The sequence below is a fragment of the Physcomitrium patens genome, chromosome 18 (genome assembly GCF_059467195.1).
Source record: "Physcomitrium patens ecotype Gransden chromosome 18, ASM5946719v1, whole genome shotgun sequence".
Classification (NCBI taxonomy): Eukaryota; Viridiplantae; Streptophyta; class Bryopsida; order Funariales; family Funariaceae; genus Physcomitrium; species Physcomitrium patens.
In genome coordinates, this window is record NC_143427.1 from 6,669,466 (window position 1) to 6,690,869 (window position 21,404).

General features: G+C 37.0%; 1 protein-coding gene and 1 long non-coding RNA gene across 7 annotated transcripts; both read right to left on the reverse strand.

Annotated features, from left to right (window-relative positions):
• Nucleotides 1-3,263: 3,263 nt before the first annotated feature.
• Nucleotides 3,264-5,963, reverse strand: LOC112295020 (uncharacterized). 3 transcript variants are annotated; one of them, XR_002973514.3, is made up of 2 exons: nucleotides 4,928-5,963; nucleotides 3,264-3,839 (listed from the first exon to the last, which is right to left on the reverse strand). It is a non-coding gene; the product is annotated as an uncharacterized LOC112295020 (long non-coding RNA). The 3 variants fall into 3 exon arrangements; XR_016498282.1 differs by having other exon boundaries at nucleotides 4,199-5,963; XR_012219509.2 differs by having other exon boundaries at nucleotides 4,176-5,963.
• Nucleotides 5,964-13,085: 7,122 nt separating this feature from the next.
• Nucleotides 13,086-20,570, reverse strand: LOC112295098 (uncharacterized). Of its 4 annotated transcripts, none has more exons than XM_024546281.3 (9): nucleotides 18,940-20,570; nucleotides 18,374-18,454; nucleotides 17,732-18,042; nucleotides 17,324-17,484; nucleotides 16,928-17,036; nucleotides 16,249-16,517; nucleotides 15,587-16,039; nucleotides 15,328-15,412; nucleotides 13,086-15,149 (listed from the first exon to the last, which is right to left on the reverse strand). In XM_024546281.3, exons 1-9 carry the CDS (start codon nucleotides 19,029-19,031, stop codon nucleotides 13,609-13,611), a joined length of 3,102 nt encoding a protein of 1,033 aa, XP_024402049.1. In that variant the 5' UTR covers nucleotides 19,032-20,570; the 3' UTR covers nucleotides 13,086-13,608. The 4 variants fall into 4 exon arrangements, with proteins under 4 accessions (XP_024402049.1, XP_024402047.1, XP_090100276.1 ...); XM_024546279.3 differs by having other exon boundaries at nucleotides 17,309-17,484; nucleotides 18,940-20,568; XM_090244150.1 differs by having other exon boundaries at nucleotides 17,732-18,027; nucleotides 18,940-20,434.
• Between the last annotated feature and the right edge of the window lie 834 nt (nucleotides 20,571-21,404).

The window sequence follows — 21,404 nt, forward strand, 5'->3', positions numbered from 1 at the left end:
TTTGATTTGACTTTGCTTTTTTTTTAATTCTTTTAATTTTTTCTTTTGTTTCTTTTCTTTTGCGTGTGTGTGTATTGAAGTTGATAATTGTCTTAATGGTCTACTAGTACCGTTTTCTCTGCTCTCTGAATAATCTTGTGATTCAATTGCTTTTGGTGTGAAGTGCTGAAAGACTTTTGAGAACCACGTTCAACGAATGCGAAGTTTTCATAGCTTTAAACCTTGTATAATATACGATGCTGAAGATTTTGCGCTTACTTAAGCATATGGCTCTGAGTGTACTTTATTTTGAAGTGCTGTAGTGATGGACAGTATGACATATGGCTCTGGAACAGGAAGTTTGGAGGAACTAGGTGCTCTAGTTGGGTGACAAATGGGCAGTTTTTAGCGTGGTCTTGAGCCATGGTCTGGGGACTTCTTGGTCTTAAGCCATGGTCTCATTGGACCCTGTTATCGCTCGTAGAACGATACTTCTTCATAGTGATGAGCTCCTTCGAAATTCGCTCCTCGGAAACATTGACAGGATTGTCGAGCTCCTTTGGTCACGGCGTAAGAGGGATCTTTTGACATAAAGAGGATGTCAGTCGTGTGTTGCATCCAGATTTGTCTCCAGAGAGCTATGCTGACATAATTGCCAACAACCTTGATTGCTTGTTGACCTCGACGCTCGCTTCTCGGTTATTGAGTTTTGTTTTTACTGGTCACTGCTGTATACGAGATTTTGAGATTTTTTGGGGTGTAATTTCCGTGACATGGCGGATTGAAGAGTTGGTATTGTGGGGGTCTCAAGCGGAAGAGTATGTTGGCGGGAGCTTTTAAGAGTAAGCTATTTGTCTGATCGATCCACGGGGTGAGCGAGCAACCAAAGGTTAATTAGAATGCGGCGGACGTAAGATATGGGAGAGAAGACCAGAGCAGTGACACCAGAATATCAGATTTGAAGGTGAGGGATGTTGTGCAGAACTAAATTCTGTCTGCTGGAGCTCCGTCCCAAGACAATATCAGCTGAAACATGGGTGCTCTTGGGCAAGCGTGCAATGTGCCAGTAGGTTGCATTGCTGTACCCGAAATTGTGAAGGTTGGAGACTTGACTGCAAGAAGGGTGGAGGTGGCGATTTTGGAGTAGAGGATGGCGGGCGTGTGGATAAAGGGGGTTGAGGGCTGGAGTCGTGGTGATGAAGAGGTCTAAAATGATGAGCTTAGGGAGCCAGGCTGTACGAGGAACTGGAACTGAATATTGCCAATAATGCCACCCATGTGCACAATTGTGCTTCCAGGTTTCATTATATGTGTATGCTCCGGAAACTCTGAGGAACCTTTACTTTTAAATCTTATCTGAGCAAGATCATCTGGCGAAACTACAACAATTCATTACGATAGAGCAGGGTGTACAGGCAGACCTAACACTAGGAGTACTAAGCAAGTCAGGTTTTGATGAATACTTGTCCCTTTACCTTGTCACCTTATGGTTAAAATTGTTACTCGTTTGAGATCTTTTCAGTAGACATGGTCTCTGGATGTGATATGTCAAATTGATCCTTTGACGATAGGTTCTGTTATTTCTTTGACTGGACGTCATTAGAGCAGAATTTTGGTTGTTTTTTCAAACATGTGCTTGGTCATCTGTGGTGTTCGTCAGTGGAAAGAGGCGGGGTTGTCATTCTGGAGAAGTGTACACCCTCGCTACCGGAGTATGTGTAGATTGTAAAGCCTTCATTTCACACTAAGTACCTAGTTTCAGGCCGATGACGGACGACCATAGCCATAAATGATATCCTCACGCTGATCGTATTTGGACTTGTGGGAAAGACTGTGGGAAAGACGTGTCACTAAGGGTCTGTGAGATGTCACCGAAGTTTTAAATATAAGGGAGTTTATATATCTAGAAGTATACTTCGGAAGGTCATGGTTCACAAACTTTACCAAAGGTTTTTGCTTGGTGAAAGTTCTTTGGAAGCTTTGGTTTTTAGATTTAAAGTGAGGAACTTGTGAAATAAACAAATTTTTATTTCAAGTTAAAAACTGTTAGTTCATATCTTGATCCAAATAAGTATAAAAAGTATGATAAATTTGATTTCTCTCTTTTTGTAAAATTGTTATTCTAAGATTTTTTTGATATGATTTCTCTAATTTTTTTCAGAAGGGACAATATTATTTACACCATGTAGGAAAATAGTGCATTCCATCTCATTTTTTCTCTTAGGATCTTTGAACCAATTTTTTTAACTACAAAACCATTTTAGTGAGGTTTACCATTTCAACTAATCAAATGATTTAAGAATTGTGACACAAAACCTTGTTTCTTATTTGTAAACTCCCCCCACACATGTACACACACACATATATATATATATATATATATATATATATTTTGTTGTTTTTGTGTAATTTTTTAATTCATGTTTCTATTATTCAAAATACATTAATTTATACATAAATGAATAATACAATTTTTTGAGTTAAAAGTCATTTTGATGTCTAGCAAATGTGATAGAAAGTTAACTCAAAAAAGCATTTTCTTATAGAAGTCGTTAATAAAAGAAAACTATTGATGTAAATTATATGCATCTTGTTTCTTTTCAACAAAACTCCCAAACTCCATCCACAAAGTTTCGATCTAAAAAGTTCGAAGTCTATTGAAACCTCCTCAGCAATCTTTCAATGGAGAAGCTGCCCAAGTGATATGTTTTATGTAAAATAGATTTTGAAGAAGCAGCTTTAGCTGATAGTTCAAAAAAGTTTAGTTGCAAATTTCAGTGCCGCGTAACGAGTCCTAGTGTAATTTTGTTACTACAATCAAGGGCTTTTGTGGAGCTCGATTGCTTGTTTCTAAGGATCATCCCAAGTGGGTGTTCTTCAACTGTTCATGAGAAGATGCTACTGATTTAAGGGCGATACAAACAACATTTGACATATGACTATTGATCAGAAGCTTCGTATCACTGATTCCTTGAGAACAAACGCACACGGCTCTCTCTCCTTGTTGCTACAGTTTGATAGCTGAGACTTTGTCCAAGCGTAGCTCATACTTTGAGTTTCCCCTACCAAGAGCACTCTCTTGAAGCAGCACACGAAAAGCTCTGTTGTCTATGGAGGAATGTCAGCAGCTGCAATAATCTACGCACCAAGTGTTCCAATACCTTGTGATTTACTGTCTCTGTTGTGTTTTCCAAAGCACAACGATTTCCGACGAAACTCAGTCATGGAGGCTAGCAAACAATCTCAGTATGAGCTATCTGTGGAGATCGAAGAACCATTCCAAGTTGATCCAAGTTTTTTCACATAGCAATATTAGTTGTGTAAAAATACACGATCTCGAAACGATACCCGCCTAAACAACTTGGTGTTAAGTTCATAGGAACTCATTCGACCAGCACACACCATTCAGCTGCTACCATAACTGAATGGTTTCACAGCGAGGTCGCCATCAAGCAGAAACCACAAGTTAAGTCGAAGGTTTGTGACACTAAGCAAGCCCACAGAACAAAAAAGAATAGTACATCATAAACTGTAACAAGATGAGTCTAAAGATAGTCAAACGTTGCAATTAGCAAGTGTAAACTATCACAGTGGGAGATACTGATAATCTTGTAGAACCTACTGCAAAATTTAGAAAGCGTAGGTGCTGCTGTTATCCAACAATCGTAATCATCCAGTTTATGATGTAGACCCTTCTTCTTAAATCGAAATTCAATTCCAGATGAAGAATCTACATCATAATCTAGATCAACACGATTTTGTGGGTTGTGCAGGACATGCTCCACTGGTACTCTAAGTGAAGTCAAACAGTACAACTCATAGATGATATCCTCCCCTTCAAGCAGGATCACAGATGGCGCCTACAAAAAGGAAGAAATTCGGAGGTCAGCGTCAGCAGTTAACGACCTGTGAACTCCAAAGCACCATTTATAAGCCAGAGTTCAGAGCTGAAAAATTTCGGATGAAAGAATCACATAACAATCAGAAGACGAACAATCATGAACACATCAGTTTCTTGTCCTGATGACTTGGTTTAAGAAATTGAAGATGAAGTCATCAGATTAGGTGCTGCTGGATGCAACCCCAAAGTAACTTGTGGGAAGGAAACCTCACGACTACTGAGACTGACCATCTACGATCCAGACACTGTTCAAATTCAGAGCCAACTAACAATGTTCAAACGCGGCGACCATTACATCTTGCACAAATTTATGTTCACCTCGCCAGCTTCATGGACCGCCTCAAGTCCAACATGCTAGCTTACTGAGCTCTCAATGCTTTGCACGCGCCTTATTTGACCGGATATATTTCCATATATGTCGTCAAATAGCTAAGTTGAAATTATTGAAGCTCCCCACAAGATGCTATCCGATTCTTGCGTCTAGGTTGAATAATTTGACAATATTGACTGCTTCACCTTTAAAGTTTAATCTACTGAGAATTCTTTCAAGTTAAATTTAGTGCTATAACAAAAGAAAAGGGCTAAAATAGACTCTTACAAATCTTGAGGTTATTAACCTATAGTTTCAATACCCGCAGAGAAGACCAAGGTCATGCAACAATCAAAAGTAATGCGAAAACTAATTGAGCAATAATGACACAATCAATTGACTTAACGAGAGGAACTTCCTTATATTCCTGTCGACGTTCACATCCTCGGGCCAAGCAAATGCACATTGATTGGAATCATTTGCTTCCTATTCGGCACTATACCCCCATGACATTCCACAATGATGTGGCATACCAGAAGCTTCGCCGAACGTAGCTAAGAGAAGCTAAGCAAATCATCAAGGAACGGGAGGTGATCAAAAGCAGGTTATCCATGGGTCTGATGCTGGCCATTCATCATGGAGGGCGAGCTTGAGGGCGCTACACAGAATTCGAGGATCTCTGAATTTCGGGTCCGTTCCAATTACTCTATAAACCGGGTACAGAACTTAGAACCAACCTGTTTCTCAACAAAAGTGAGTCCTCTATACACGTCAAATGTGGCCTGCAAAAGATCCTCATTTGTTCAGCGCATAGTAGTGTGTGGATGCCGAATATCTGGCAACCGTTGAACTCTCCGATATTAATGCTCCAGACGGTTAGGGGTATTCAAGCGAACATAAAATTCCACTTCCAAATCCAAGCGAAGAAAGTAGAACGTCCTGAATTTAAACCAGGTTTGTTCAGATTGAATCGTTCTCGAGTGGGTATCAGAGGATAAGAGCTTCCAGAAGCACTCATTCACCATGTACAAGAGTCAAGGTCACGAACATCTTGTGTATGATTTCCTGGTTTGTTTCAAGGATGACAAGATACCATAAAAGCATAACTCTCGTGCCAAGAAATCTACGTGTTGGGTATCCCAACTGGACCAACCTAGCTTTCAGAAAAAAGAAAGTTCCATGTGTACAAGTTCAAACAAGATGGTTCTCACCAGCTAACACTTATTGGTTCGCATCCGTGCACAATATAATGGACACGCTTAAGAAAAAATGCAATGGAAGGACCAATCAATAAAACAGGATCAATGAAAACTATTTTTCCCTCAGAAACCTTCCTTTCCACAGTATTCAACCCCAGCCTCTCACCTCACACGCAATCCCCAACTTGGAAACAAGTGTTGCATGCCAAAATACCCAAAATGAAGACAACCACGGCAAGAAGTTCACGACCCCCCTAGTCCGACAATTTCCTGACAATAACCCAACCAGCTCCAAATGGTTCCACTTCCATATATCTACAATTACCAAGGCCAGTGAGCGCTTTCAACCGATAGCTACATCATAGTGATCCACAAGCGGCTCTACGAAAACTCCCAGGCACTCACAATTCGTCATGGTTTTGATTTCGAGATGCAAACCCTCAAAACTGACAAGAATTCTCCAATGGTCGGCAAATTCGTGCAGTGACCCAATTGGTCAGCAAAAACGCCAGAGGCTAAGAGTCCCAAAATGCGGACGAAGCTTGTTGGCGGGTAAATTTAGGGTATGGCAGGAACGAAGGTACCTGCGCTTTTGCCTCCAACCGTTCTCTCCCGAAAGCAGGGACTTATTCCACGGCTTTGGGTTCCACCGCGAGGAGCGGTTGGCGTGGCACTCTGTTGCCCCCATCACCGGTTATGGATGTAATTCATCCGCTTTCATCCGTTTTTTATTTATTTATTTATTATTAGTGTTAGAAATCGTTTATTTGCTAATCTGGTCATGGTACAATTGCATTAGGAAGTTCCGCAGGCTTCTTGCTTTGCGTCGGTGAAAATTAAAGGAGAGGCAATACAATTGGAATAAAGGAGAAGTTTTTTGGAGTGCTTCCATTGATTATGGAGTATTTATTGGAGTTTGTGCAAGAAAGTGAATTCAATAATACCATACTTCAAACTAATGCTTAGCATTATAATAGAATTTTATTTATTTATTTATTTATTTATTTATTTTTATCATTATTGATGTTTTTTTGATAGTGAGGTGGAACATCAAAATTTTCTATTATATCTATGAGGTATTAGTGGTTCTTGTTGAAACAAAGAATAAACTTTATAATGACTTTAAAAAGATGTAATGTTGTTGACATCAGCTATTATAGTTTTTATTTAGAACTCTATATAAAAATTAAAGCCAATATTTTTGAATAACTAAAATGAAGGTTGGTTTAATGTATTATTACATACATTTTATAAAATAATTATACAATTTTATTTTTATTTTTATTTTTTAAATTTATTAAATAATTTTTATTATTTCTTTTGAATAAAGTTTTAGTTACTTCAATTATGATCTATATATATATATATATATATATATATATATATATACATAAACTTACACATAGACATATACATACAAACATTAGCATGTCTTTTAAAGTTATTTCTGAAAAGTTTCTAAAGTTTCATCTTAAAAAATAATTTAAAAATTTGTAAATATTTTCAACATTTAGAAAATATATATTTTTTGAATTTTTAAAAATAAATATTCAAACAATATATGCTATTACAACTATTTGGCAAGGTCAAATAATACATATATGTTTTTATACAAATTATTATAAAATATGCCACAAGATTAAGCTTAAAGCTTTAAATAGATATAAGAAGGTTCTAATTTAGTAATAATAATTAATAATCTATTAAAAATACTTTAAAAAATTAAATTTTAATTTAAAAATATTATTTTTAAATTCCAAGTTTTATAATATAATTACAAGGCACTTATATTCTTGTTGTTGTTGATGTTATTATTATTATTATTATTATTATTATTATTATTATTATTATTATTATTTATATAATTTTTATACAAAAAATAATAATTTTTGGTTAATAAGTAATACATACATATTATTTTAGATTCTAAAAATATAAATTTAAAACAAACTAAAAACTTAAGAATATATTATGTACAATAGTTTCATAACTCTATCATTTTTTATTATATATCTTCTTTATTGTGAATTACAAATCTATTTTGTAGAATTCTTAGATTCCACCTAATATTTGTACATGTTCTATGACATTGATATAGTTTAATTAAAGTTTATACAAATTTTAGGTGTATAAAAAATCATACATTTTTTTTTTTTTTTGGTTTTTTTGGAGTACACTTAAAGTGTAGCAAATTAAAATATTAGAACTAGTTTGAGCTCTCTAAACACCAATAAATACTCTTTATTATAGATTAGCTAAATTAATATTGCTTCTTCAAGTCTTTTAGGTTTCAACAGATTATCTTTTATCAAAATAGAAATTAGAATTTGTTATATTTATTTACTTGGTTTTACTTGAGTTTTAATATTTTTATATATAATTATTAACTTTCTATTTATCTTAGTTGTATGTGTCATCAAATTTATACATCAATCCAATAACATACTTTTGGATCAAATTAAAAAATATCCGCCATACTACATCATAATTTAAAATTCTTCTTTTTTGAATTTATCTTTGGTTTGTTGAGCTATTTCAATAATTAAAACAACATTATTTACTAAATTGTATTTTCTACCATAGATGCTTCAATGATTGTTTTGTACATATGTAAATAATAATAAAAAAAAAATCATATTGTAACATCTTCAATTTAGATCATCTATTATATACCTTTTCTTTGGTTGGCTTTAGAATAGTAAAAGAATATATATTTATTCATTCCTACTTGTTATTGAATGATATTTTAGTCTTTTCAAGTGGTACAAGAATGTATTCATATTCTAATTCTTTAAGGTTTATGTCCTTGATAGTTAATTATGATGACCTCAACAAAATAACAATGAAGAATCATTATCTATTACCATTAATATTAGGGATTTTGGAACAATTCGATCAAACCTAGATTTATACTAAAATAGATTTTCATGGACCATACAATTTGGTGTAGATTAAAAAAGGAGATGAATGGAAGACATCATTTTGAATAAGGTATGGACATTTTGAAAATAATTTCATATCTTTTGGATTGACAAATACTTCATTATATTCTAGTATTTAATGAATAATATTTTTTGAAAACTCTTAGATAAGTTTGTTGTCAATTATCTTGATGTTATCTTAATCTATTCCAAAATTCCTAAAGAACATAAAGAATATATGAGATTAGTCTTGCAAAAGTTATGAAATACTAGATTATGTATCAAATTGAAAAAGTATGTGTTCTATCAACCAAAAGTAGAGTTTTTTGGATATATTATATTTAATGAAGACTTGTTGATAGATTCAAAGAAAATTCAAGCTATAATAAAGTAGGCAATTCTAAAGAAAATATGGAATATATAATATTTTTTAAAATTTATTAATTTCTATTGGATATTTATCAAAAATTATTCCAAAGTTGTTGCTCCTTTTACTCGATTGACTTCCAAAAGCAAATTGGAATGGAGACATTAAACACAAAAGACTTTTTAAGATTTAAAGATAGTTTTTATTGTAGCTCTAATCTTAATGCATCCACATTTCACAAAGGCCTTTTATTTGGAAATTGATGGTTTTGCCTTTGTATTAAGATCTATACTATCACAAATAAAAAAAGATAGAAAGGTCCATTCAGTTGTATTTTATTCTAGAAAGTTTTGATTTTTAAAGATAAATTATGAGATTTACAATAAATAGCTTTTTACATCTATAGACTCTTTTTAAGAATAGAGTCACTTGCTAGAAGGTGCTATACATCCTATGATTGTATATGTAAATCACAAAAACTTAGAGTGTTTCATTTTAGCTTGAATTTTCAATTGCCGCCAAACTCATTGAAATATGTCATTATTTCGTTTTGATTTTGTAATTACATATGAATTGGGGAAGTAGCAAGAACTATCAAATGTTTTATGAAGGAGATCATATCTTATTTCAAAGACCAAAGAAGTAATATTTAATGAATAATATACCACTTTCTTGAAGCCAAAATAATTTCAACTTTGTACTACTTCTATGGTTATACTTGTTGATTCAAGTTTTCTTAAAATAAATTATGTAATGTCAACTAAGGACTCATTAGTTTGTAATATCAAGCAAGGCCCTCACAACAATAAGTTCAACTTTGTAGAAGATCTTTTGTATTTTGAAGATCGTTTATATATTCCAAAAAGACTGATTCAACTTTGTGTTTTTCAATCTTATCATGATTTTTCAATTGTAAGACATTTGAGATTTAACAAAGGTTTAGAGCTTATGTCTTGAGATTTTTGGTGGCAAAAAACAAGAAAGATTGTGAAGGATTTTGTCCTCTTGTATAATGACTATTCAAGTTCTAAGAATTTTCAACATTGTCCTTATGGACTTTTATAGCCATTGCCAATTTTGATGAAACCATGGTCTTCAATATCAATGAATTTCATCATTGATTTGTTGCTATAAGCTACATTTCATACTATCTACATTATTATGGATCAACTTATAAATATGGCTTATTTTGTTCTATGTAAAAACATAATTATTGGTGAAAAAAATAATAAGGCTATTTCTTGCTAATATATATTGATATGATAGCCTACTTGATGATATAATTTATAATCAAGAATCTCAATTTATATCAAAGTTTTGGAAGTTCTTTTTTGAGATATTGAATGTAAATATCAAACTTTTTTCTAAAAGTTAAAAATCCAATAGATGTCAAAAGTTTTGAAAGTTCCTTCTTCTTTCAAACCGATGGTTAAACAAAAAAAAAATCAATCAAGTTTTAGAGCGTTATTTACAATATACCATCAACTATCAATAAGATGATTGGACCTCGTATTCATCTTTAATAAAGTTTTCTTATAATAATACTCTTCATGCTTCAACTCAATAAACACCAGTTTATGCCAATTATGATTATTATTTAAAGCTTGATTTGTTATATATATATCAAAAGATGAAAATCCAATAGCTCAAGATCTTGCAAAACAATTTTCACAACTCTAAACAAATTTCAAGCTATATTTACAAGCAACTCAAGATTCTTACAAAACATCTTTAGACAAATTTAAAAAAGAATTCCTTGCTTTTTAAGATGGAAATAAAATATGGCTTCTTTGATAAAATATCAAGATCGATTGGCCTTACAATAAGTTCGACTACCAAAGACTAGGACTATTTTGTATTCAAAAGAATAGTCTGACTAGGACTAATAGCTTATTGGTTGGAACTACCACATCCATGAAGGTACATCTTGTCTTTCATGTTTCTTTTATAGAAGCTAATTCAAAATCAATTATTTCAAGAAAAATACAACCATCATTGCCTTGCATTGAAATAGATAATCATAAAAAATATAAGATAGAAAAGATCTTTAATCCTCTACAATAAAAAAGTAAGTTGGAATATTTTATTCATTAGCATGGCTACAATATCAATGAGAATATGTCAAAACTAGCAAAAAATCTAGTTAGTGCACTACAAAAGATACAGAAGTTTCATCAACACTATCCTCAAAAATCTAAATCTATTTTAGGATGACTTCCCTATGAAGCTACTACTAAAATGTTGTATATAACAAAGAAAGCAAGTATTGCTGACAACAACCTTAAAGTTTAATGTATCTAATTTATGATCCAATATGTCAAATTAAATAGTATTTAGAAAGTCTTTAGATCATGAATCTCAAAGTAGAGCCATAGTTGGACCTTCTAAAAGGTTCTATAAGTTTTTCAAAATTTTATAATAAGAGATTCTAAAAGATTTTTAGAATATTCTAATGAATTCTAAAAAATTCTATGAAAATTAAAGAAGTTGTCTAAGAAGATTCCTAGGATTGTTTCATATTCAAGTAACAAGGGAACTTCTTAAAAAGCTTCCCAGTAACTAGTATATGTTGGAGTCAAGGCTAAGAGGATCCTCAATCTCAACAATACATCTCTTAGGATTCTAGCTAAATTCTCTTGGTATTGATTTTGTACTCATCTGGTTTAATCAAGTTCTTGCTAGCTTTTTCATTGAAACTCTTTTATTCAACTTTTTGTTTGGATTTTTGTATAGTATATCCATAATAGTTAGAAGTATTGTTAGTGCAAACAATGTAGTTGCACCAAAATCCTAACCCAAAGTTGGAGATGCTCTATGATTCAAATATCACAACATTTTATTTTCACAAACAATAGGGACAAAATACACCAATAAATAGTATCTTTAATAAATAACATATATATATATATATATATATATATATATATGATATTTTTTTAATATAATACTAAAGATTATAATTTATAATAGAAATTAATATATATTATTAATATAATATTATCAAAACTTATAATTATTTTTTTATTAGATATAATGCTTAATATAACTTGTTTTAAGAATTATATTGATATAAATTTTTAGTGCATAATTCATAAAGTATTTTTTGATAGTTTATTTCAAAATGTAAAAAAATAATTTGTAAAGTATATTATATGAATAAAATATATATTATTTATAATTTATTTTAAAATAAAAAATAAAAAATAAAAATAAATAAAATTATTCCACAAATTGATGATAAGACAAATGAAACAAATGACAAGACAAAAAAGAGAGAGAAAATCCAAGACACACACCAAGACAACACCAAGACAAAAAAAGAAGGAATCTAGAGTAACCAATCAAAGGCCTTAGATATGTGAATAGACATGATAGGTGCATATAGCAATTTAGGATGTGCTTGTAGCAATAAGGTTGTAAAAATTGCTTCAAATCAATCCAATATAAAAATCAAGCAAACTTCTCAAGAATTCATTAAAATATGACTTTAAAACTTTGGCCTAAACTTTTAGCATATAGTTCTTAGAAACAACCCCAATTTATTCAAAAATTTAGGAATATATTTTCTTTTAATTATTCTCTATTGAAAGAGTAATCCCAAACTTCCCATTAGCAAAAACCATCATTTGTTACATTCTGCAGTTCTGATAGCATAATGCATCTTGCCTATGTTCAATGCAAATCAAAATGTTGGTTTTGCAAAGAATTTCATTTTATTAATGAAAATTGCCGCTAAAAAGCACCACTTAGCACTGAAAACATAAGCATTGTATCACATCTGTGTCCTGTAACATGTATGTGCAGTGCAGGGTCTCGTATGCTTTCATCGTTCTCCGTTGCCTGTAAACGAGCACATGCGTTTGAATGAGTAGTTTTTCAGGTTCAAAGTGCTCAAATGATCAGACTATCGCTCTAGAATGAATCCCCTGGACAGATCATGAGGTAGTAAATGCACCGCCGTCTTTGATAATAAATGTCACTGAATTTCAATGAATTTTACGCGATTAAGTTCGATAATCATGCAGATTCTTGTACTTGTTCACATCTGATTCTACATTGTCGTCCACGACCACCAGAACAGAAACCTCAAACAATATTTGGGTGACATTAAGCAAAACAAATGCTGACAAAATATGGCACAGGTAAATTTCAAAGCATCACACCTGCACCCACAAAGCTTTTCTCCGCAGACATTTTTAACAGCGTGAGACCTGGTAGGCTTGCTGAATACAATTGGGCTACACGAAAAGAAATAATGAAGCTGAATAAATGTAGGAGCAAATATAGGCAATTGCTTAATTTTTTTTATTGGTCATAAACCTAGACTCGAAATATTGTGGCCGACTCAACATCTTTGTCTCCAGCAGAAATAGAGATTCATGATTGACTCAAAGACTCGTATCAGAAATTATATCATAAAGAAAATGAGCAGCACATTTAGTAACCACTCCACTTTATTCGACGCCTCTTTCTCCACAAGCGAAGAAATACGTAAACACCATGTACAGGTTTCTTTTCAACAACAGGCCAATCCTACCTGATGTAGGTGTCGAACTTCTACTTAACTAAATACTTGTACTTACAGCTTACTGAGAATGGACTTAACAAGAACACAGACAGCTTGTCAACATCTTACCAAGATACAGAGGGATGCGCCCACAGTTAAACCAAGACCAACTGGTATAGTAAAACCTGCCTAAGATCATGCAAGGCGACCTTGCAATGGATTTGAAATACGCTTGAGACGTTTATAAACTAGCTTCAGTCCACGACATGGAAAAGAAGCTAATAACATGCTAGGTGGCGACTTCAGAACTCCCAAACTAGAGGTATGTACCTTGTCAAGAAAGTTACGTCTCGAAGAGGACCACTCCGGAACCTTAGATGCCGACACCTCGCTGAGAAATAACAGTAAGAAGTGGTAGTATCTATCAGTACCGGAGCTTCATGTCACCTTGCACTCCCACTGGCGCCTGTGGAAATTTACTACTGGGTTCCAAAAGACCTGATCGACGACCATCATTTCCAAACCACCTTTCAATATTTCCAACGGCATTGACACCGCTACTTCCAAGGCTGTTGTTATTTGTTCTCTGAAATTCTGACTCGAAGCGACCTGAAAATCCGCTTGGAGGCACCTGATTAGGCAGATGCTGTCCATGGATATGATGAACAGACGGTATGTGTGCAGAAACTGTCCCTCCAGGAAGCTGAGTTTTCATAATGACATGCTCTGGCATGATCATTCCATGGTGCAATTGGGGACGCTGAAGAATCTGAAGTTGGCCCATTAAATGAGGTGGTGGGTGCGAAATGGGACCGTGAAAAGCATGAGAAGGTTGAATGTGTTGCTGTGGCGGAAATGCATCAAACCCAGGATTTAATCCGTTGCTGTTGAATACTGGACCCGGTGCTTGAGGTCTTGGTGCAGGATGAGAAAAGCTGGCATTAGCGCTACCAAGTGGTGCTCGTGGCGTGTTCCGCTGCTCAAGAGGTGCGCCTAAGTGTTGCGCCGATGACCCTGGGAGAGGCTTCATATTCTTAACAACTGCATCAATATGAGTCTGTCCAAAAGAAGTCTCTCCGAAACTAGGCATAGCAGCATTCAAACCATCCATTGACATGTTATTGTGATTCTTGATGGCGTCAGCGTTCCCCCATTGAGGCCCAGAGCTTGCAAGCAAATCTCGAGGGACACCAATGCCATTCGGCCTAAGTTTGTGATTGAGGTCTTCAGTTTGTAGCGGGAACGAAGTATTTAACAGCTCACTCTGTTGCCCTACAGAACCTTCGTCTGGAAAGGTTCTGCCTGCAGCTCCTCCAAATGATTGAAGCTCGTTCATAAATGCTTTGCCAAACAATGATTCTAGCGTAGGCACTTCATTAGCTCGATTGTTGCCGAGTTCTGGTTTATTCCGTGGCAGTTCGCTACTGAGGCTTTGACTTCCAGCTTCCATAGCTAAGGCTTTACTAGACAGCCCGGTTTCTAGAATAGGAGGTCGCTTAAGAAGTGAAAGCAGATGTTGCGAAGCATTTTCAGCATCGTTAGGAGGAGCCACAACTACTGGAACCAAAGGAGGAGCTCTGCTGCTTACAGCCTTAGTATCAGCTTCAGCTGCTTCAGCCAGCAATGCCTGCTCAATGTCTTCACAAGTCATGAACACCGGAGGTGCGGCTGGAGGCTGTTTGTTAGGTGTAATCGACTTCCCTGTAGAATCATTCTTGTATTTAGCAAGGTTGCTTGTAGTAGGAACTTCTCCCATGGCTGCAAAAACTTTTTCAATATCCTCTACGGAGGAACCGACAGGCATAGGAAGTCCTACATTGAATCCAGGCTTGATAATGGGAGCAAACACGCCAGAATGCTCAAAATCTTTCTTCAAAAAGACATTGTTATTAGGTTTCTCCCTACTTCCAAAAATAGACATGAGATTTTTTGAGCTGTTCGTCTGGCTTGCTGTGAGCTTAGCTTCTGCAATATCCAGTTGGCCCTTTGTGAGAAATGATCCCAAACTAATTCCACGTACGATCCAAATGTACAAGCCTAATGAGTAACAACTATACTATTTAACACAATAAGTTACTTTTTAAAGCAATAATTGCCAGCAACCCACTCGCCACTTTTGAGCTCAATCACAATTCACCCATACCTTCTGCATGAAACCAGTGAGCGAATTTAGATGATTTTGTGACACTTCCTGGAAAATTGTCCTCTTCTGGAGCTGCCATATGAGGCTGTCATTTTACATTGAACGCATCAGGATCCAAACACAGAAACTGACAACTCCTTGACAATAGCATTATAAACCAGATGTCAGAAGTGAAAACCTACCACATGATTCACATTGTTACACAACTACAGAGAACGTCTGGTGAACATCAGAAGGAGCGTCGGAAAAGATGGAATACCTCATCTCTTGACAGATGAGTGGGAAGAACATCATCAATAACTGTTGGTATGGTATTTCCAAAGAGCTTGTCAAGCAATGACTCTTTCCGAATACTGCTTTTATCTCCCGTAGACAGAGTATCACTGATTGCGTCTCCATCCTGACCTTCCACATTAAAATTCCACATGCCCGGTGCATTCTTCCCACTCAAGCTTCCTCCAGAGGGAAGAGAACAATTCGCAGCACAGTCCTCTTTGACTTCAGTAACTACGGTTTTCGTTTCGATAACATCCAACTCAATAATCATCTCCTTGGCAATAGGAGTTGCACATTTGACTTCCGTAACGTCACCTACACTACTACCAGAATGAAGTGAGGAAGAATCATCCGCCTCATTAGAATTCAACAAGGGATGGTCTTTGACCAAATTCTCCTTTGACGGGTGGTTATGAGCTCCTTGAGCATCATCATCCTACACAACAAATTCAACGACTATTGAATTGCAAACCTCAGGGATGCACAGCAAACATATCAGAGCCCAACCATGATCATAAACGTAGAATTTATCCAGGATCGCCTCTTTAACTCCGTTTAGACCTAAATTTTAAAATAATTAAGTGCTTTCTTTCAGCAGGATCTTACAGTGAATTAAGACGTTTATTGGATTACGCAAGTTTGTACCTGTTGTGGGAGTACTTGATTTGAACTAAACCGCTGCAGGGCCACTTTTAAAAAACCAGGTGGCACAGCAGGGCGAGGGGGAGTTGGAATCGGAGGCGTTACGGCAACCTTGCCTGTGGGTGAGAGGGGAGGAGATTGACAGGAGACATTGTCCCAAAGGCTATTTTCGTCATGCTTGCGATTCACAGTCGAATTCTCTGATGTTTTCGCAGGCTGTTTTTGTTCCTGTACCTTTCTATGCTGCTCTTTACGCATCAATTCAAAGGACTCTGCAAACCGCGTTCGCACAGTAATTTAGGTCAATTATGAAGGAATATATTATTTAGCACACCTTAATTATTGACCCCAAGAAGCATGCCGATTTAACTTATCTCACGCTTCTTCACTAAGACTACACGTCACGTACACGGCTAAGAGGAATCTTCACAACTGTCAGTTGTTTAACAGATGATTTGAGAAGGAGAAACTCAATAAATGGAGCTATCCAGCAATAACCTCAGAGACAAGTTTAGCCCCAGAAAATAGTCAGATGCAGAGAAGAGATACTCATGCTAGAATGACCAGTTTAAGAACATTATAACATTAAATAATGAAGTGCATAATAGCCTGCGTTATCACACAATTACAGACTTAGTAAAATTGCACGAAACCAAGATTTTCGACAATCCTTTGTACTAACCTCGACGCTTACGCTCCTGATCAGATCTATCATCCGTATAAATTTCGGAAAGCCCAAATGTTTCGTCATTCACAATGTCCGTATCTTCCCGCCGTCCAAATATGGGAGTCTACAATTTATAATCCGTCAATGCACAAAGCCCGTCAGAACTCTGGTAACCATTATGTCGTCGAATAATATTGTAACTTTCACTACAAAATATTTACAGTAGATCAGAATAAAATGATGCCTTAAATGTGCTTTAATTCACAAGAATCAACAAACCAGCTAAACGACATTTGTTTGTTGCTCTATATAATTTGAGAGAAGTTCTAAGAAATGTAGCTCATGAAAACACACACTTTACAAGCTTTGACACCTAAAATCGGAAGTAAAGAGTACAGTGGAGGCGTTTACAGCTCCGCCACCAGTTTTGATTGGAGAACGGGAAGGCTGGTAATTGCCAGTTGACCGGCTAATGCGAGCATGAGCTTGAGGAGGTGGTCGAATTCCACTCCCCAATAGTCCATCGCGCTCAATCCAGGGGCGTTGCTCTGCATCTCCTTTACCCGATGAACCTAAACCAGAATAAATATTAGGCACCAGATCATATGCTATGCTTGAGGCGCTAGAAGTAAAAATAAGAATCAATATTTTAGCAAATTACTGTAGAATCGAAGTGAGTAATCAAGTACCCAAAATCAAATTCTTCTCTATTACACATACAAGACGAGCACAAAGAAATAGGTTTCCAGAATAGAGAACGCGATTAGAATACACGCACATTAGCGTCACAAGATTAACCAAGGAAACAAGCATACTGACCTCGTTCTTTGGCATCCCAGACTTGTGGAAGGCGCCCTCGTTCACGATCTCTGTCTCCATTACCATCCCATTTACCTGGAGGTACTGACGCCCCGTTGGGACCAGGTCGATCATGTGGTGGCCTCGAAGGACCAGTCTGTTCAACCCAAGGACCAGAAGGTCGAGGTGGGTAACTGGTTGAAAAGGCATTGCCCAACGGTTCTTCTTCATACGGTTTGCGCCGAGCACCAGACTGTATAATAGCGCCTCCGCCATTAGGTCTTCTCCATTCCGGAAGGTCATTCACTGGCGATTTACTGTAAGCAAAGTCACTTCCAAACCACACCATATAATGTTCGGAATCAGATGTAAAGTTACTTCTTCATCCAGAAAATTAACTCGCTGAATCCGATCAGAATTCTTCAGAACACTAAATCCATGGTACACTTGAGAACTTATATACTTAGACTTATATACAACTTACGTGAACTTACCTGTAAACCAGATGCAAAATGAGAAATGCCACATGATTGTTAAATGAATTGTTGAAATCGTTCCTTTCACGAAGCATGCCATCTCTCATTGCAATATTATGTCAACAAGTCCAATAGCCCTTCAGACATGGATTCCAAAGTCAAAGTAACCTTGGATCAGAAGTCTTACACATCCTTGCGCGCGGAACCTCGGCCAGACGGCACCGCTGGAATTGCAATATTCCCCTCCACATCAGAATTGACAGAATCTCTGTCATTGTGAGCACGCATCATTAGATCGATGGAGACATGAAACTCTTAAAGAATGATGCGATGAGGATAAAAACCATAATGCATACAAAACGAGACAACATTTCTCTTTTCGCTCTTTACATTTACCTCAGTAAATTCACTTCAAAATACTGCAGAAACAAAGTCAACATTGGCCATGACAAGGTTTTTGACACCCAGGTGATCAAAACTTACTACACACTAGGAATTCAAACCTTCCAAACTAAACTATCAATGACAAGGTATTTTATGATTCAAGCACGGGAATTGAATTACAAGACACTCAGTCACATCTTCCGGCGTTCTCACTCGGCTTCCCCTTTGCTGGATAGAGGAAAAGAATTAAAGTTTAAAATCTTTCGACACACTACTAAACTCTTTGTCCTAAGTCTCCACTAGAGGCCCCGCAGTCCATTCATGGTAGGTTTAAACAGAAGAAATTCAGACAAGGTCGTAGCAACATACCTCAACAAAACAGGGTCTATGCCATCCAAACGTAACTGGCAGCTAGGCAGGCTGGCCAAAGCCAACAAAGCGTCCTTTGTATACCTATGCATTTTCTTGGTCGTCGTCTTGTTCACGTGGGCACGATGAATTGCAACCACATACGCAACTCACCATAAAACTATCTGCCCTAACAGATCTACAGTAGCTCAAACTTCTTGATCCCGAATACGGTCAACAATGTAATTAGGTGTCGACAGTCACAGTAACGACATACTCCCAAATCATTGTCTCTAGCCATCCGGAAGACTGACTACAAACCCGCGAAGCTAAGCTACAACTGAAAACTTCTTCATATTTCCCTCACAATCAACTCTATGTACATCACCGATATATTTCAAACCGGGTTCTATTTGATTCAGAGCTAATCGCAGACAACAATTCTGCATCTCGAAGCAGGGGAAGGGATAAATGAAATGTGCTTAAAATGGATACAAAGAGGTGAAGTTCGAAGGTGATAAGCTAGGGAATAATCAGCTTTAGCAGGCGATATACGCATTCGGAAATGTAAACTAAATGTAATTACAGAACCTGTAAAACATAAACCTCTCTCACGATCTTGCTTCCCAGTTCTTTCTACTTAATTCAACAAATGTGTAACACCGTCTGAGTAACGACGCGAAGAGATCCACCAAAGGAAAAGGTATGAAAATGGGCAATAGAAACTGGGCTTCAAGCGACTGCACAGTCATTCAACTTGTGCTTCGGCTGATAGCGCCGACGCCAAAACCTAAGACGCTCCTAACCACACGTTCAACTTCATCATTCGACAATTGAAACAATCAATGAGACAATGTTGAAAAATGACGTTCAGGGATATAAGGCCCGCGGGCAAGTAAGAATTCTAGCGATAGACGATGACAGAAACTACCAATGTAACTCCAATCACTGGGATTACACAATTACTACACTACCCATACTCTCTTCCTCCTATGCTGCGTGTCTACTCGTCCTCAATATGTTCACATGACAGCAGCGATGCGAATGGGGTGGTGAGAACATGGGCAGGCAACCCTCCGAAGACTTATTCGAAGGAGCTCATACTCGTGCTACCACAGCCCATCTACAAACACGGCCAATGCCACTCAACACGAACTCTCTTCCAACCGCCAAAATGCTACAGAAGCGCGGGCCAAACCACAGAAAACGTCCAAATCGACTAGACTCAAACGCACACTCCTCTGCGGCTTCCCTCAGGCAATCATCTCAAGCAATTGAAATGCATCCCTCCTATGCCACTTTCAAACCCAACCCACCATGCCCGTCAACCATCATACTCCAGCAAGCATCACACCATCCCAGCACCCCTCGCTTGCTTCGTCATCACAACATCCAAACCCTCACTGTATCTCTCTCTGCTTCCTCCTCGGCACCCCAGCCTAGAACCTAATCACATTCCGGAGGGGGATCCTCTCCCCTCTCCGACCTCTACCTCTACCATTACCATTGCATCACAAACGAGCGATCATTTCCTCCTACACATGCATTGCCTCCGCATGTAGCTCGTAAATTGTGAGTTTACGATGAATTCCACGGTGAAACCTTACATGCGGCTGGTGTGAGCAGTGAGGAATCCACAACAGGGGGGGGAGGGGGGGGGGGGTATGAGAGATGGGGTGATGCCAGAGTGCGAGACACTGTGTAGGTCTTCTTCTTTTGCTTCCTCCTCCTCTTCTTCTTCATCTTTCCTTCTCTCCCCTCTCTTGATGCAGGGTCTTAGCTTTTCCTTTTTGGTTGATTCCCCAATTTTATATACTCCTCCCGCATTTCTTTCTTCCCAGTATTTCGTCGTCTGCTTCCTCGTCTTCTTCCTCTTCGTCTTCTTCGTCCCCTACGACGTTTGCACAGACTGAAGTGGTGTGATCTCCTTCGGGATTCTTTCGTTCTTTCTGATTTCGCAACGCGCAAGCTCGCAAGTTGTCTCACCCGAGAGACCAGCAATCCAGTGAGGATATTGTGTGGATTTTAGGCATGAGACCAGGATCCATGGCGAGAGCCCTTAGTCCTTGATGGCCTTCAACATGACTCGGGAGGAGGGCTCCAACGAGGCGGAGAAGGCGAGACGAATTAATGTAAAGTAGGATTCCCTCCCACTTTTTATCCAGTCATGAAGCCACACCCAAAATCAATTTCAGTTTTAATGTTAATTAAATTAAAAAATTCAATTATCCTACTCTGCTCCTTTGACCTTCATTGTCCCTGCCTCTACTTAATCAGCCCTCTGGTCTCTTCGTTGACTCCACATTCCTCTTCTGAATTGTAATTAGTTAATTATCTTGATGTGGTGATCGCTTTTGCTCGAGAAGTACGCAAATTCCGAGGGCAAGGGTGTCGTCTGCACTAGCGGTGTTGTCATGAGGCAATTTTAACCACATTCTCTGTCTCTGGTTTAGGGTTTGGGTTCTTACATCACCAACACTCATTCC

Excerpts from the sequence above, each read along its gene's own strand:
- LOC112295098 (XM_024546279.3), bottom strand. The coding sequence starts at position 19,031 with ATGCATAGGTATACAAAGGACGCTTTGTTGGCTTTGGCCAGCCTGCCT. Across the intron at positions 17,485-17,731 it reads CTGGGATGCCAAAGAACGAG|GTTCATCGGGTAAAGGAGAT; the intron begins GTCAGTATGCTT and ends ATTCTGGTTTAG. Across the intron at positions 15,150-15,327 it reads TCACTGGTTTCATGCAGAAG|AAGCTAAGCTCACAGCAAGC; the intron begins GTATGGGTGAAT and ends TGGATATTGCAG.